General features: G+C 37.7%; 1 protein-coding gene and 1 long non-coding RNA gene across 6 annotated transcripts in view; one reads left to right on the top strand and one right to left on the bottom strand.

Moving 5' to 3' along the window:
• The window catches only part of DNAJB6 (DnaJ heat shock protein family (Hsp40) member B6), a 59065-nt gene that overhangs the window by 25304 nt on the left and 20194 nt on the right, over positions 1-13567 (bottom strand). For all 5 annotated transcript variants that reach the window (XM_030264278.4, XM_012571386.5, XM_030264275.4 and 2 more), the window contains 3 exons: positions 8784-8918; positions 7856-8000; positions 6304-6374 (listed from right to left, as the gene is read on the bottom strand). In XM_030264278.4, the coding sequence (XP_030120138.1) occupies positions 6304-6374; positions 7856-8000; positions 8784-8918 (351 nt within the window). The remainder of the gene's footprint in view (positions 1-6303; positions 6375-7855; positions 8001-8783; positions 8919-13567) is intronic.
• LOC115493620 (uncharacterized) lies at positions 3862-12286 on the top strand. Its single transcript, XR_012054425.1, has 2 exons — positions 3862-4058; positions 9022-12286. It is a non-coding gene; the product is annotated as an uncharacterized lncRNA (long non-coding RNA).

The raw sequence follows: 13567 nt of genomic DNA, 5'->3' as shown, positions 1-13567 counted from the left end.
GAAAGGCTGAGCCTTGGCCATGTGAGTTTTCTCCATTTTCCTTCAGAAATACTCTTTCACAGAGAAGTTCAAAACAATTTTAAAACATCCACAGTCTAGCTCCCCCTGGAAGGAGAATGACAGTGACTGATACTGCAGAATGATATTTCACAAAAGCAAAGCACTCTATTTCTATTGCTGAGTATGACAAATATCACAACAGGATGACAAATGCAGATTTAGCTTCTGTGAAGAGTAAAAGGCACCCTCCAACTATATGTCTAGGAGAAAACTTTGCCAGAGGTGGCTATGGTGACAGTTATGCAAATGTGTGATAAATTAGCAAGTTAATCTTACTCTATATATCAGTTACAAAGACTAACACAGACTTGACATGTATTTCTGGAGGGAAACTGAAAGATGGATGAGGGTGCCCAGCTCCTCTACCAGATGTCTCAAAGCCTCTGCAGCCTTATGACTTTTTTTATTATTGGGATGTGAATTCCCCTCCTGCACCACAATTCAGTCAAGCTTGTGACTGGAACCAAGACAGAAGATTGCAGAGCTACTGCTTTGCATTTCCAGCTGGTTTAGTAACACCTTCAAGCAACTCCATTACAGACAAAGCCAAGTAATTCTCTTTTCTGGCCATCACAAATGTTGTTCCACAACATGAATTTATGACCAGTCACCCAGGCTGGATTCCTCTCTCATTCTAGTAACTCAAATGAATTCACAAATAAGAAACAGTGCAGGAAATTTCAAATTTAACTTTTAACACTCAAAAAGAAGGAAAAACTGAAGCGTTCTCAATGTACCATGTTATCTGTTCTATCACGTAATAGACCACCAGCAAGCTCACATGAGCTTTTCCAAACTAGGTGTTACTATTTCATCTCTCTCTTAACAATCAGGTGAATGAAAGGATCCAGCTTTACTTTCACTGCTGGTAAACTAGCAGCTACAGGGTTTTGTTTCTTCTATTTTTATGAAATTCAGCTTGAAGTTGGTTGCATTGCAAAGAAGAGCTAGAAGAGCCCTCATCTGAGATTCAGAGGTAAGGATAAGCTATAGGCCAAAGCTAAATTTTAAGAGTTATTACCAGAAGCCTCTAAAAATATGTTTTCTTGACTGTCAGTTTTAAGACAGGTTCAAAAAATACCTATTTTAGTGACTTCAAAATTAACTCAATATGCTGCAAAGTTAACTTTATTGTAAATACCAGAGAAACTAAAGAGAATTCTATTTAACAGTGTCCTGATAAAAATTTTACTTATCTTCTCAATTAAGCATACTTTAATCCCCACCAGAACATTTTGAAGCTGACAACATCTGAAAGTCTTCCACTTCCTTTATGCAGAAGGTAATTAGCAGTCAGGCCATCAGTGCAATCTACCTCACACCAGGACAGCCCATCTTTCAGGCCTGGCCACTATCACCTCCCAACTCCTGCCTATCTTTTGGCCACAGCAGCATGACAGAGCATAAAGTACTCATGTGGGGTTTTGATTAACTTTCTACCAGCTGTTTTAAGTGAGATAACACCTAATGCAGCGCTGAGTCTGCCACAACAGAGCTTTCAGAGAAGTTTCAATGAGTTTCAATCAGCACAGTTTGCAGAGGTTCAGGGTTACTGCTCTGATCATCACAGGATTTTAATTAATTCTTTTTTTTTTTTTTTTTAATCTGACAGCTGCATCTCAAACATAAGGTTTATTATTTTGTGAATGTATGACCTATATAGCAGAGTATGAACCAACCACCTTCAGTCTAACCTTTCAGGAGTGCACTCTACTCAACAACCGACTCTAACCAAGGTATATTTTTCAAAACCAAGTAGGAAACCCACTAGAATTATAAATTCAAAGGTAGAGTCAACAAAGTCAACATTCTTCATTCCAGCCTTAGTGCAAGGTAAGGACCATTGCAGCATTTCAGGTGGAAGATAAGAAGTTCTGTACCTACAACAACCACTTGAAGACAAACAATAATGAGAAAACCCAAACTATGTTGAGTACTAGGTAAAGCAAGTCTGTGGTCACAATTCAATCGTAAAGTAAACGAGTCCTGAGGGAGCAGACAGTACAAACAGGTTTTCTTATTTTAAAAAAGGGGAAGTTTCAAAGTTTGGTTACTGCTGACTGGCAGATTACTCATGTCCATACTGCCATTAGCCCGTGAGAATACCATGACTTAAAAATAAGCCTAAACACCGTAATATCCAAAAATCACAACCAAAGAGGCAAATTTTCCAAAAATACTAAGAAACACTTCCACAAAAAGGTTAACAAGTATTTTAAATACTAATCCCCCCTTTTCAAAGGTTCTCTGACCACAAGCATCAAACAGCTGTAGCATTCATTCTGCAAAACAACCACCATCAGAAGCACTATCCTGTTACAACCACAGATTAAACTCGGGCAAAGGAAATATTAAGCTCACTTCTCGAACAGAACAGAAGCAGATTCAGGATGAGTTCCTGAATTTCCATTTCCAAAAATAAAAAATAAAATCTAACTTTATCACTGGACTATCTCACAGATGGTGTGAAACACAGCACAGCTAAATACAAAAGACAAACCTCCAGTTACACCTAATGCCAAAACACTGAAGGAGTCAAGGAAACAGGATAACCAAACACAAAGACTGAGAAGAGATACAAACCCTCTGGGCTTAGAGATGATGGGTTTTTAAATCTTTTACAACCTTGTTTTCACCATTCCAACTCAACTCACCAATTAACCACAAGTTGATACAGGATCCACCTTGCAAATGCTACGCACACGTTCTCTGCAGAGCAGCTTTGTCACCTACACCACAAACCAACCCCTCTGATTCTCAGCAGAGAGATATTCTGAGAACTGAGCACTGCAGGAGTGCAGCATTTGACAGTGTGAAGCATTCCAACACAAAATCCCAACTCCTTCAGTAAAGCCAAGTGGAAGGGGTGCCATGCAATCTATAGAGAAACTGGGGTTAGTGTGCTGCACTGGGATTACTGCCATGCACAAGGGACTGCAAAGAGGCTGCAGCAGGAAAAAGCATTACAAAGTTCTTGTATCCATCAATGAACTTTGAAGCAGAGCATGAAAGACTAAATGACTTAGCAGATTCAAAAACTCCATCTTGGTTTTTCCAAACTGCTGTTTTTCCAGGAAGCTTAATTTAAATGGGATGGTGTCCCTAAACATTCAAAATTAATCCCTCATTTATTGAAAGATGGCACTTTTAATCCTGCCAGAACCTGGATTTGAAAGCTGCCTCATCCCACTGTACCTAGCATTTGCTATCAAGAACCTTTTCTATTATTAATTATTTCGTGCTATTTTGGCCAAAATTGAAGTTTAATGAAATGTGCTGCCCTTGATGATCTATCACTTCTAATAAGCAGGTCTCGTACATCCATGCAAATTATGTATTAGCAAGGAACAACAAAATTTTTTTCAAAGCAACCTAACAAGTGGGTTTTCAAGAGAAAACAACTAAATTCAGCAAAGAAATTCTAAATATAACACGGAATGTGGATTTGTGTTTTAAAAAAGGAGCTGGATGCAAGATGTTGCATAAAAAAAAAAAAAAGGTTGGATGTGATGTTACTTCAAAAAACAAACTGAAAGAGATGGAGACTGTTAGGTTTAGGTCAAGTGAATTATTACAAGTTTTTAAACCTGGAAGTGGAATTGCTGGTCCAATGATGTATTTGGACCAAGACCACATATCCAGTTCAACTACCAGCCTATGGAAATGCTGGTGTGTGGGTAGCTCTTTCCTGCAGGAATCTACTGCCAAATTCTGCCTTCTGCTGACTCATTCCCTGTGTTTTGCCAATTTCTACCAACGAAATGCAGCACTGCCATTTCAATGCTGCATTTTGGCCAGCTCTGATAAGCAGCTTCAGGGATCTGAAGTCAGATCAGACACTATCCAAAACACTGGATCTTGAGCATATTAAGTGTTAAAAATTTTCATTACAGAATCCTGATGTGACCTGTTTGTGTGTAACACTGTGAGGAGAAGGCAAGAAAATAAGCATGTGGGTACAGATCTGCCACCCTAACTGTGTTCTTGACCTGAGCAAGGTAATTTAAATGTTAAAGAAGATGACTTGGAATAAAACTAGAAGGCGAAGTTTGGCACTTTTATATAAAAACTTATGGGTATCCAGAGGAAGGCATTCAAACTCAACTCCAGATTGTCCTAATTTTATTTGAATTGGTTAATCAATTTTAAAGCACTTTTTACAATTTACATAATTTAAAGGAGCACACTGCATCCTATAAATATAAATTAACATTTTTAATAACTCAAGACATCACAACAAAGCCAAATTTTGAAATAAATGTCATGTTTAGTTATCTGGATCAAGAAGTAACATACATGGGGAGGGGAAAAAACAGCATTAACAAGAAAACACTGTTTAGTTCTAAACTAAGTTTAGTTCTAAGTTTGTGCTTCTACATCAAAAACACAACACTGAAGTGACAGGAACTCTGGAAAGAACTTGAAAAGGTATATAACTGCTTTAGTCCCAAAACCAAAGTATATATTTATTTTTTCTTCTACATGTTGGGTTTTTTTCAGTTCTATCAAATTAGCATTAATGGCAGAGGGACAAAAGTACAATATATTAACTTTACTGCAAATACAAATTCTGTTGTAACAGTTTGTTAGCTTGGTTTGGCTTAAGTTGAAATGGTTTTCCTGCATGAAAAACAAGAGCATCTCTTTTCAATGTATTTAATAATCAACACATTTGTTAGTACAAAGCAGATGGTGTTCAGCAAAAAGGCATTAGGTGATCATTTGAAAACACCATGCTTTTTTTTTTTTTTTGTTAACCACTAAGACACTCTTCAGAGTTTTGTGAAGACCAGATGTTCAAAGCTGGTACACAGATGAAAACTGCAGATCCATGATCTGTGCATGGAACAATCCAGAACCTGGCAGGTGTTAACACACACCATTAGTTCCCTGCACACTTTCTCTGTGACACACCAAAACCAATTCATCTTTCACTAAGCTTTGAAAATCTGGTCTTAGCTACAAATGAGCACATTACTTCACTCCATTAATTTAAAAAAGGGCATTAATCCATCTTTTGATTTTTGGTTGAGAATTAAAAATAAGAGTGAGATATCATAATCCTAATAATTTTGTCCAAATCTTCAAAGCAATTATTTATTCTCAAAAAAAAAAATCTCGTAATTCTCAAGTCTTTTTGTAATTATTAAATGTTAAATAAATAAATTTATCAAATGTATATTTATATTTACTACAGATTATTTTTTGAAGCAAATCTCAGAACAACTTTAGAAAACTTTTTAAAATAGAGTTGCTTTAGGCCTAGACTTAAAATAACTACATATTAGGGCAAAAGATGGAGTTAAGAGAGTCAGTCTCTGAATGCTTCTTAAAAACAGGTGCTTCAAATACAGATTTAGAAATGAAATTAAAAATCATGTTTTCAGTCACACTGAAGAAAACATCCGCGAAGAAAAAAGGCCCTCATCCTTAAGATTGAAGAAAAAGATAAGGGGAGGAAAAAAAAAAAAAAAGCACCGTTTTCCCAAGTTGCCCAAATCACACACAGACACAGGAAGGTTACAAATGCCATTCATGAAAGAATGCACCACAAACATCAGCATTTATTCATTTTGAATTTTTTTTTAGCAAATGACAAAAGACTCAGCTCACTGGCTTCACTTTTGTTTACCTTTTGCTTACATTACACATTTAAACATTTGTCAAAACTTACTAAAGTTGTCTGCATTCATGCACAACTAGAAAACATCCTTAATTTATTTAAACCAGAAATGCATTACCAGAAATGTATTAACATTGTTCACTACTAAACATTAAAAAAAAAAAAAAAAAAGTTGAAATTATTAAAAAGGTTATCCTGGAACTGTTAACTTCACAGCAGACTTGAACTACCAATTGGCTCACATTTCAAATTGGAAAAAGCAAGATTCATGCTAGTGTTAGTGTACATCTCGCCCTAGCACTACTGAAGAATCATGGTTCACCTTGATCACAGATAAGAAAAGAAAAGTGCATACAGAAGTTTACAACAATTTTAAGGACAAAAAATGGTCCAATTGATGTGGTCCCAATGAGTAACTCAAAAGTCTATGACAAATACGAGCTTCTGTGAGCTACTTATACTACTTAAGATTGAGTACGGATATACAGAAAGTTGAATTCGTTTGAAATCTTCAAAAAATGTTCCTGTCAATCCTCAAATGGTGGCTGTTAGAGCTTAAAATTTCTGTTAAATGCGTGCGTTGAATTACTTGTTATCCAAGCGTAGCAGCTGCTCCTTACCATTTATTGTTAGCGACCTTAACTGGCCATCTTCTTCAACTTCTACTCTCTCTTGTCCATTCTCAACAATCCTGCAGGACAAAAACACCATGAGCCATTTTAGAGCACTGCAGGCAGTTTTAAACACACACCAGACCTTGGGTTTAGATAACAAACTGTAAGGGAGCACCACCTGCTTAATGCAACTGTACTTGGCAAGCTTTGGTATTTACCAGCACCAGAGCTGTCAGCAGTACCCGCCTGCACTTCCCCACTGCTTAGTCAGGAAAATTGCCTTCTGGAAGTTGGAATCCTCCAGGATGTAGAGTTCACAGTTACAGCTGCCACCTCATACATTGTCACAGCTTTGCTCACACTACACACTGTTATCTAGGCCTTAAAGCCTTGACAGATCAACTGCACCATCTTGACACTGCATTTAGTCCCTACATGTTTGTTAAATGATATTCTAGATCTAATCATCATTTTGTACACAAGACAGTCTTAAACCCACTTGTAATTTGATCAGAGCTAGTAATTTGTAGACCTACTATACACCAACTTTATGACCAGTATGCATGTTACAAAATTCAAGTATCTCTGATTGAAAAGAGAGATTATTAAAGAGCTTTTGAGTTTTCAGATTTTTCTGGAATACACTCATAGAAAACTATAATGACCACACCAGCAGGTGATCCAGAGGCTGTTATTAAGTGGTCAAGATGATAGGAGCTCTCCAGCACTACAGTTCAGGGAAGAACCTTGCACTTACAAGTATGGGACCCAAGCTAACAAACAAAAACAATTAATCCTCCCTCACTTTTCTGTAATTTTCTATTAAGTAGTGAAATTACACTTAACTACTTGTTCAGTACTCCTATATTGATTTCAGTATTCCATGTAGGTTATTCTATAGCTAACTAAGACTTGGGTTTCCCAAATGCAATGATTTCCCTTTCACAAACATGAAATGGAGAGAAAGTACACTGTATACAAGACTTGAAAATTCACTTTCCAACAAACAGGTACATTTTTCTCCAAAGCAAGCTTCAGTTGCTTATTTCATTTAACAGACAGAAAAAAGTTACTAGAGAGACTTCACTTAAACACTACCTACGAAAGCACACTAAGCAGATGCTAGGTAAAAACCTTTCATAACATCTGCAAAACTAAAATTCTTCCCAATTCCCAGTTCTAAGTTTCACAATCACTAGACACCAAGCACACTTTTCTTCCAGAAGTTCAAGCTGACTGGGCAGACAGCAGTCAAGGACCATAATAAAATGTGCAGCACTACACAGGAGGCTCTGAAGCCTAAAAGAGCTCCAGCTACAGCATTAAGTAACTCAACAATGCCAAGAAGAGACAGAGAACCCAAAAAAGTATTTCAAAATGCTTTTAAGCATTCAGAGAAATCACGTAATATGATGAACATAATAACAGAAGTAAAACATAAAAACATGTATCACTGTATGTGTGTGTGCGCAAAGATACAGTATATTTATAAGCATGTAACTATAGGTATGGTAAGTCTCTACATATAGTTTCATATAAATATATTTATATCACTTACCTCTTTGTAGTAATTTTTCTGCCATTAACTATTTTAGTGGAGGTTGATACTGATTTGAAGTTTCCCATTCCACTGCCACCAAATGACGTAGAGGAGAATGACGAAGTAATGCCTCCATGTCCCAGGGAGCCAAACGAAGAAAAACCTATTGAAAAAGAAGGCATTTGAATAAAATGTAATTTTTCATGACTGTGGGATCCAAATTTATCATCCATTCAGACTACATCCTACTTTCAGGAAGCCCTCTGCTGGTTTCATCACACAGCATCAGTGACTAGATGGCATTAACACCAGCCCGAGAATAAAACCACAGCTCCAGCCCCGTCCATTTCTCTCATATGGACCCACAGTTCAAGTTCCAAATGCACAGCATTGTCCAAAAACCATTTGTCAGCTCCTCCCCTGAAAGGCATTCAACCTTTATCCACACTCTGCCCTCAGGGGAAAGCCAGCAACTCTAATGAATCTGATCAAAAGCTTTAGTGCATATGTCGGGATGCCCCGAGCTGGCAGACAGAACAAGTCCTGCATCAGTAACACCCCAACCGATGCCCAGATTCCCAGCACCCTAAGCACTACCATGGGGTTTAGGCACATGTTTTTCAGGATCTGTAATAAAAGCCATCACACCCCTGAAAGCAAACAGAACAAAAGAATTCTAGTGCCATGATAAAACTGTAGCACCAAAATAAGGAAGCAGGAAGTTCTACTTCTTAGAGATCTGTTCACTATATATGAACTTTCAAGTAGCCCAAATACTTAATTTACACTTACATCTTACAGACAGCAGCTTAATTAAAAAAAAAAAAAAAAAAAAAAAAAAAAAAAAAAAGAGTCCTAGAATTGCCTGAATGGAGAAGCCAGCTTATTATATTGCAATCCTTTATGAGCCAAAATCACATTCCTTCTTAAATGTGATGATATTTACCTGTGTCAAATGGAGAGAAACCACTTCCAAAAGCAGGGAATCCACCAAAGGCAGAGAAAAATGATCCACCACCACCTCTGTTTCTGCTTCCCCTTGGACCCCGCCTGCCACCGAAGAAGTCCTCAAAAGGGTCTTCTACAAAACAGAAGACAACATTTAAGAGATAAATATTACTGAGTGATTCTGTATTTAATAATTAGGGATTATTCATTTTAAAAAGAACATTTCTTGTTAACAGGTAAGATTCTTCCTTTGAAATATTTGAGGCTACTGAAATAAGACTCCCTCAAAGTTAATTGCTATGCTCCCTCTGGTTTAAATTCTGCTTGCTTCTGAACCTAAAAATAATTTTATATACATAAAGTAGTTGATTTCCTTATTTTACCTGTTTAGCATTAAAAACTAGTACACCTAATGGAAAATATTGCATACAGGTACCTGAACTTTCCAGCTTATTTCTATTCAAGATTTATTGTGGATCACCATGATCTGAAAAGTAACTTCCAGATAGGTTGTATTAATTATTGAAATCTAAAAACAGCAGCCAGGGATTGATGACTCATAATCCTAAAGTGTTCCAAGTGTTTAATTTAGCACTTGCCACATCAGATACTTCAAACACGTATTCTGATTAACATTTAGCAGCAAAGTATGGACGTTTACACACAGTGTCCCAAAGAGGCATTTGGTCTGTACCAAGCAGGAGAGAAAGGGCAAAAATAGAGAAAGGGGGTCATGGATAAAATGTTATTTCAAATTCAAGTTCCACTCTTATGTCATTCAGCTATTGTTACATCCCCACCAGGAAGACAATAGTCTCTTTCCAAAAAGGAAAAAACAATGGGGGAAGTGTCAGGCCATGGGGTACGACACCAGCACCTACACAAGCAGTCTTTATTTACTAGAATTATCAGAAAACTGCTTTTCTCTAAAATCTCTTGAGACAAAGAAAAACAGAAAAAAATTGCTATCATAAACCAGAAAGTCAATAAACATAATACTTACATTAAAACCAGAAAAGTTTAGGAACTACAACTACTCTCTTCATCAATCACAACTCTCCCAAAATGAGTGCTGCTGAGAACACCAATGATTTTACCAAGTTTTTCACATAGAAACTCAGTACTGAAAGCTCAGAATAAGCTTTTAATGAAAAATGCAGAACCTGGTGACAGCAGCAATAGAGGTATGAAAGCAAGGAAAAGACTTGTGACTGCCTGACTGTTCAGAACTACAACTGACAAGGAGAAGGTCAGAAATGAAGTATTTGTTTCACTTCTGGTACATCCACAAAAATCCAAGCTGATTTATGATAAATCACCAAGTCAATACAATATACATTATTCATCATTAAGTAATCAATATGATAATAAAAATATGTAAGTTACCATCTGTTTTACGTGCAAATACTTAAATGTGATACATCACAATATATTTATGCTGAACAAGAGCAGCTGCTAAAAAATATCCCTACCCCTCTCCCAAACTCCAGTTATTGAGTAAAACAACAGAAGACTAAACTTTTCTCTTACATACACTGGCAAGCAAGTGGTTAAGATTTTTTCCTACCTAGGACACTTTTTGTTTTGTAGCTTCTTTTTTTTTCCATGTAAAGCAAGTTTTCCTCAATATAAAGATGACCTATTAGTATCTTTACAGAAGTTAACCAACACTTAGCATGGAAATATGGGAATTATTATAATTTCCAAAACAAGCTCTATGTCCATTTTTAAAATAGGCCAGTTTTGTCAGTCTAGCATATCAATCAGCAAGTACCACAGCAGTTAATTGTTTTGTAGTCCAATTTATTCTCAAAGGAATGACTCATAGGTTAGTTATGAAGGTCATTCACTCACGTGTACAAATGATCTATATACTGTATTACTCCCACTGTTAAGCTTTCTATTTATAATCCAAATTTTCTCGTTACCTGGAGTTTGAATAAAAACAAAACAACCTATCATGTAAGCTCTCAGTTTTTAATCTCCCACTGTGTCCCAGCCTATTCTGCAAGTGAATCCTCTCCTCCCCAACACAACAGCTGCAGAAACAAAGTTATTTAAGGGAAGATCATGGACTCTCCCTGATATCAATCCAGCTTCTCAGTGGATTATTGCCACACCAAAGCCCAACCAAGACTTGGCCATGCCTTATCAGCCTGCACAGCAAAGGAAGAGGTCAGCACTTGGTATCAGCACGTGTTCAAACATCAGGTGATTGCTGTCAGCAGCCCTGGGAACAATTCTCCAGTGCTCTTCCTGCAATTCTCTCAAGTAAGACAGAGCAACCACTCTTCTGCAGTGCACTGCAGAATGCTCAGCAAGATGGATTATCCTGAGACAGCAAAAGGGGCAGGACTTGTCAGAGAAACTACTCCTTTATGATTCTGACAGCTATGTACAGCAGGCAAAAGGAAAAAATACCAAAAATTTTGAGAGAAGGCAGCAGGAGGGTGCTGCACTGTAATTTGTTGTATCTACCAACAAATACACATTAATACAATCTCATAGCTACTCAGACCCTGTTTATGCTTTTACTCCCTAAATCAGGATGATTAATAGCACCACTCAGCAAAACAATAACATTTCAGCTCTGTAATTCTATTTTAGCAGAACCTTTCCATCCCCGATAACCTTTTCACAAAAAAAGGCCTTTTCCAAACAGTTCAAATGCAGGGCATTGGGGTTTTTTTTAATGATTCCTCTTATTATAGTGATTTTGGTACTTCCAGTCCATTTTTTACTGAATGTGAGCAGCATATTAGATTAAGAAAACTAAGCAGCAAAAAGAAAAGGAAAGGAAAAAAAAAAGGCCTTTCTAAAAAGGGGAAATACTATATAAATACAACTTCCAAGCTTCAGAAAATTGAAATGCTAAACCAGTGATACTTAAGAGTATTACTAACCACTGCTCGGAGATAAATTCAGTATATTATAATCTAGGTATTACCAGAAGCTTATGGGAGGACAGAGTATTAGATTCCATTTCAATAAAAATGTTGGAGTACACTTCTAATGAAGAATTTGTGGTGCTGTAAAAACAGCAAAGATCAAGAGAGAACAAAAGGTGAGAAACCTCAAGAAAGCAAATGAGAAAGACTTCTTATCTATCAATAACAGCAGATGACAGGAAACTTTTTAGAAAAAGGCAAATGCTTGTTCAAAGAACTCATGGTAGCCCACCATCAAAACAAAATGAAGGACTTGAGGACTCCTGCTGTTACTAGGTAGCAAAACTGAAGTTACAGAAACCAAAATGTTAGTGTGGAGATTGGAACACAAAACCTCCAGCAACACAGAAGACTGTACACTAACAAACCTGTCTAAAAATAATTGCATTGGAGGTAACACTTCCAGTAAAATTTACTTTTAGTGTCATGGTTTGACACTGGCACAATGCCAGCACCCCCATGAAACCACAACATTTAGAAAAAACATTGCCAATTCAAATGCAACAACTGTCTTGTTCCTCGGGGTAAAACATTAAACCTGCTCCCTGCAAACCATGGAATACTACCTTGTTTTTCTGTAGTCACAGGAAAAGAATTTCACCTCTAAACAGGTCAAATAACAACAACTACTGTACTAAATATCACACTGCAGCTCAAAATAAGGCAGGTCGTGATCTCTCCACCCTGAGGAGTCTCCAGCTGTAACACAGAAACAGGATTTTTTCCCTTTCAGCTCAGGGCAGAACACTACTTAAAAGATGTGATTGTTCTCCTTTCCTGCCTTTTGATCATGGAACCAAACAAGTTGCACTAATTCACTGATCCAAAAGAAAACACTGAATTGTTACTTTCTGTTGGACCCATGAGCTAATCTCTTTCAGCACCGGAAAGACTCATGTATTGAAAAAAAAATGGGCAGGAAAGCACCATATAACAGGGGAAGGGAGGAAAGGAGTCAAACCCCACAATTTGAAGCAGTCCACAATGCAGCTAAAACTCTAGATTCATTATAGTAATCTAAGGCATTAGCTGAAATTACAATACATGATAAACTACAAGTGTCACATTTCCTATGGCAGTCACTTCTACCAAGACCCCTGTATCCTGGCTGCTGCTGGGAACTAGATCAGGAATTGATATGCTGAAAACAGCATCTCCAAATGAAAGCAAGTTCAGCCACATCAATTCTTTACTCGAGCTCACAGTGTGGCTGTAAAAGCAACTGTGCAGGTTACAAAACAGGCAGCAGCATTAGTGCCCAAGGGTCAAAGGCAGCACAGGAAGATTCTTTCAGCCACAGAACGATGCTATACTGCCATGCCATCATTCACCTCCAAAAATCAAAGGTGTTGAGATAAATGGTGAGCTGCCAGCAAATGCTCTCCCATGCATGTACTGTCACAGTGAGAAATATTGATAATCTCCTCAGGACAGTGTGCAAAGGGAATTACCCTGTCCAAGCAGGGCCACTGCTCAGGCCCCACTCACTGCACCACCTCCCCAACCAGTGAACCTTGTTTCCTTTATTCTCCACCCCCAGAGCCTCACCACTGCCTCTGCCAAAACACAGCACCTGAGCAGAGTGCTCCTGCTGCAGATGCACGAGGGTGGTGGCACTGGCACAACACAGGTTAATGGAGAAAGGATAAAGGATGCTGTGCAGCCCCCACTGAAAGGCACAGCCAAACCCAATGGCACTGAGCATTACTACAGTAAGCAAAGGCTGCCTGCCCCATCCTTTCTTCATATCAAAAGCATTCTGTAATGACTTTATACATCCTGCCAGAAGAGAGTCTCAAATGCAGGTCTGAACAACATGTTCACACAAAGGGCT

The sequence above is a fragment of the Taeniopygia guttata genome, chromosome 2 (assembly GCF_048771995.1).
Source record: "Taeniopygia guttata chromosome 2, bTaeGut7.mat, whole genome shotgun sequence".
Classification (NCBI taxonomy): Eukaryota; Metazoa; Chordata; class Aves; order Passeriformes; family Estrildidae; genus Taeniopygia; species Taeniopygia guttata.
This window is presented reverse-complemented; position numbering and strand designations above follow the sequence as displayed.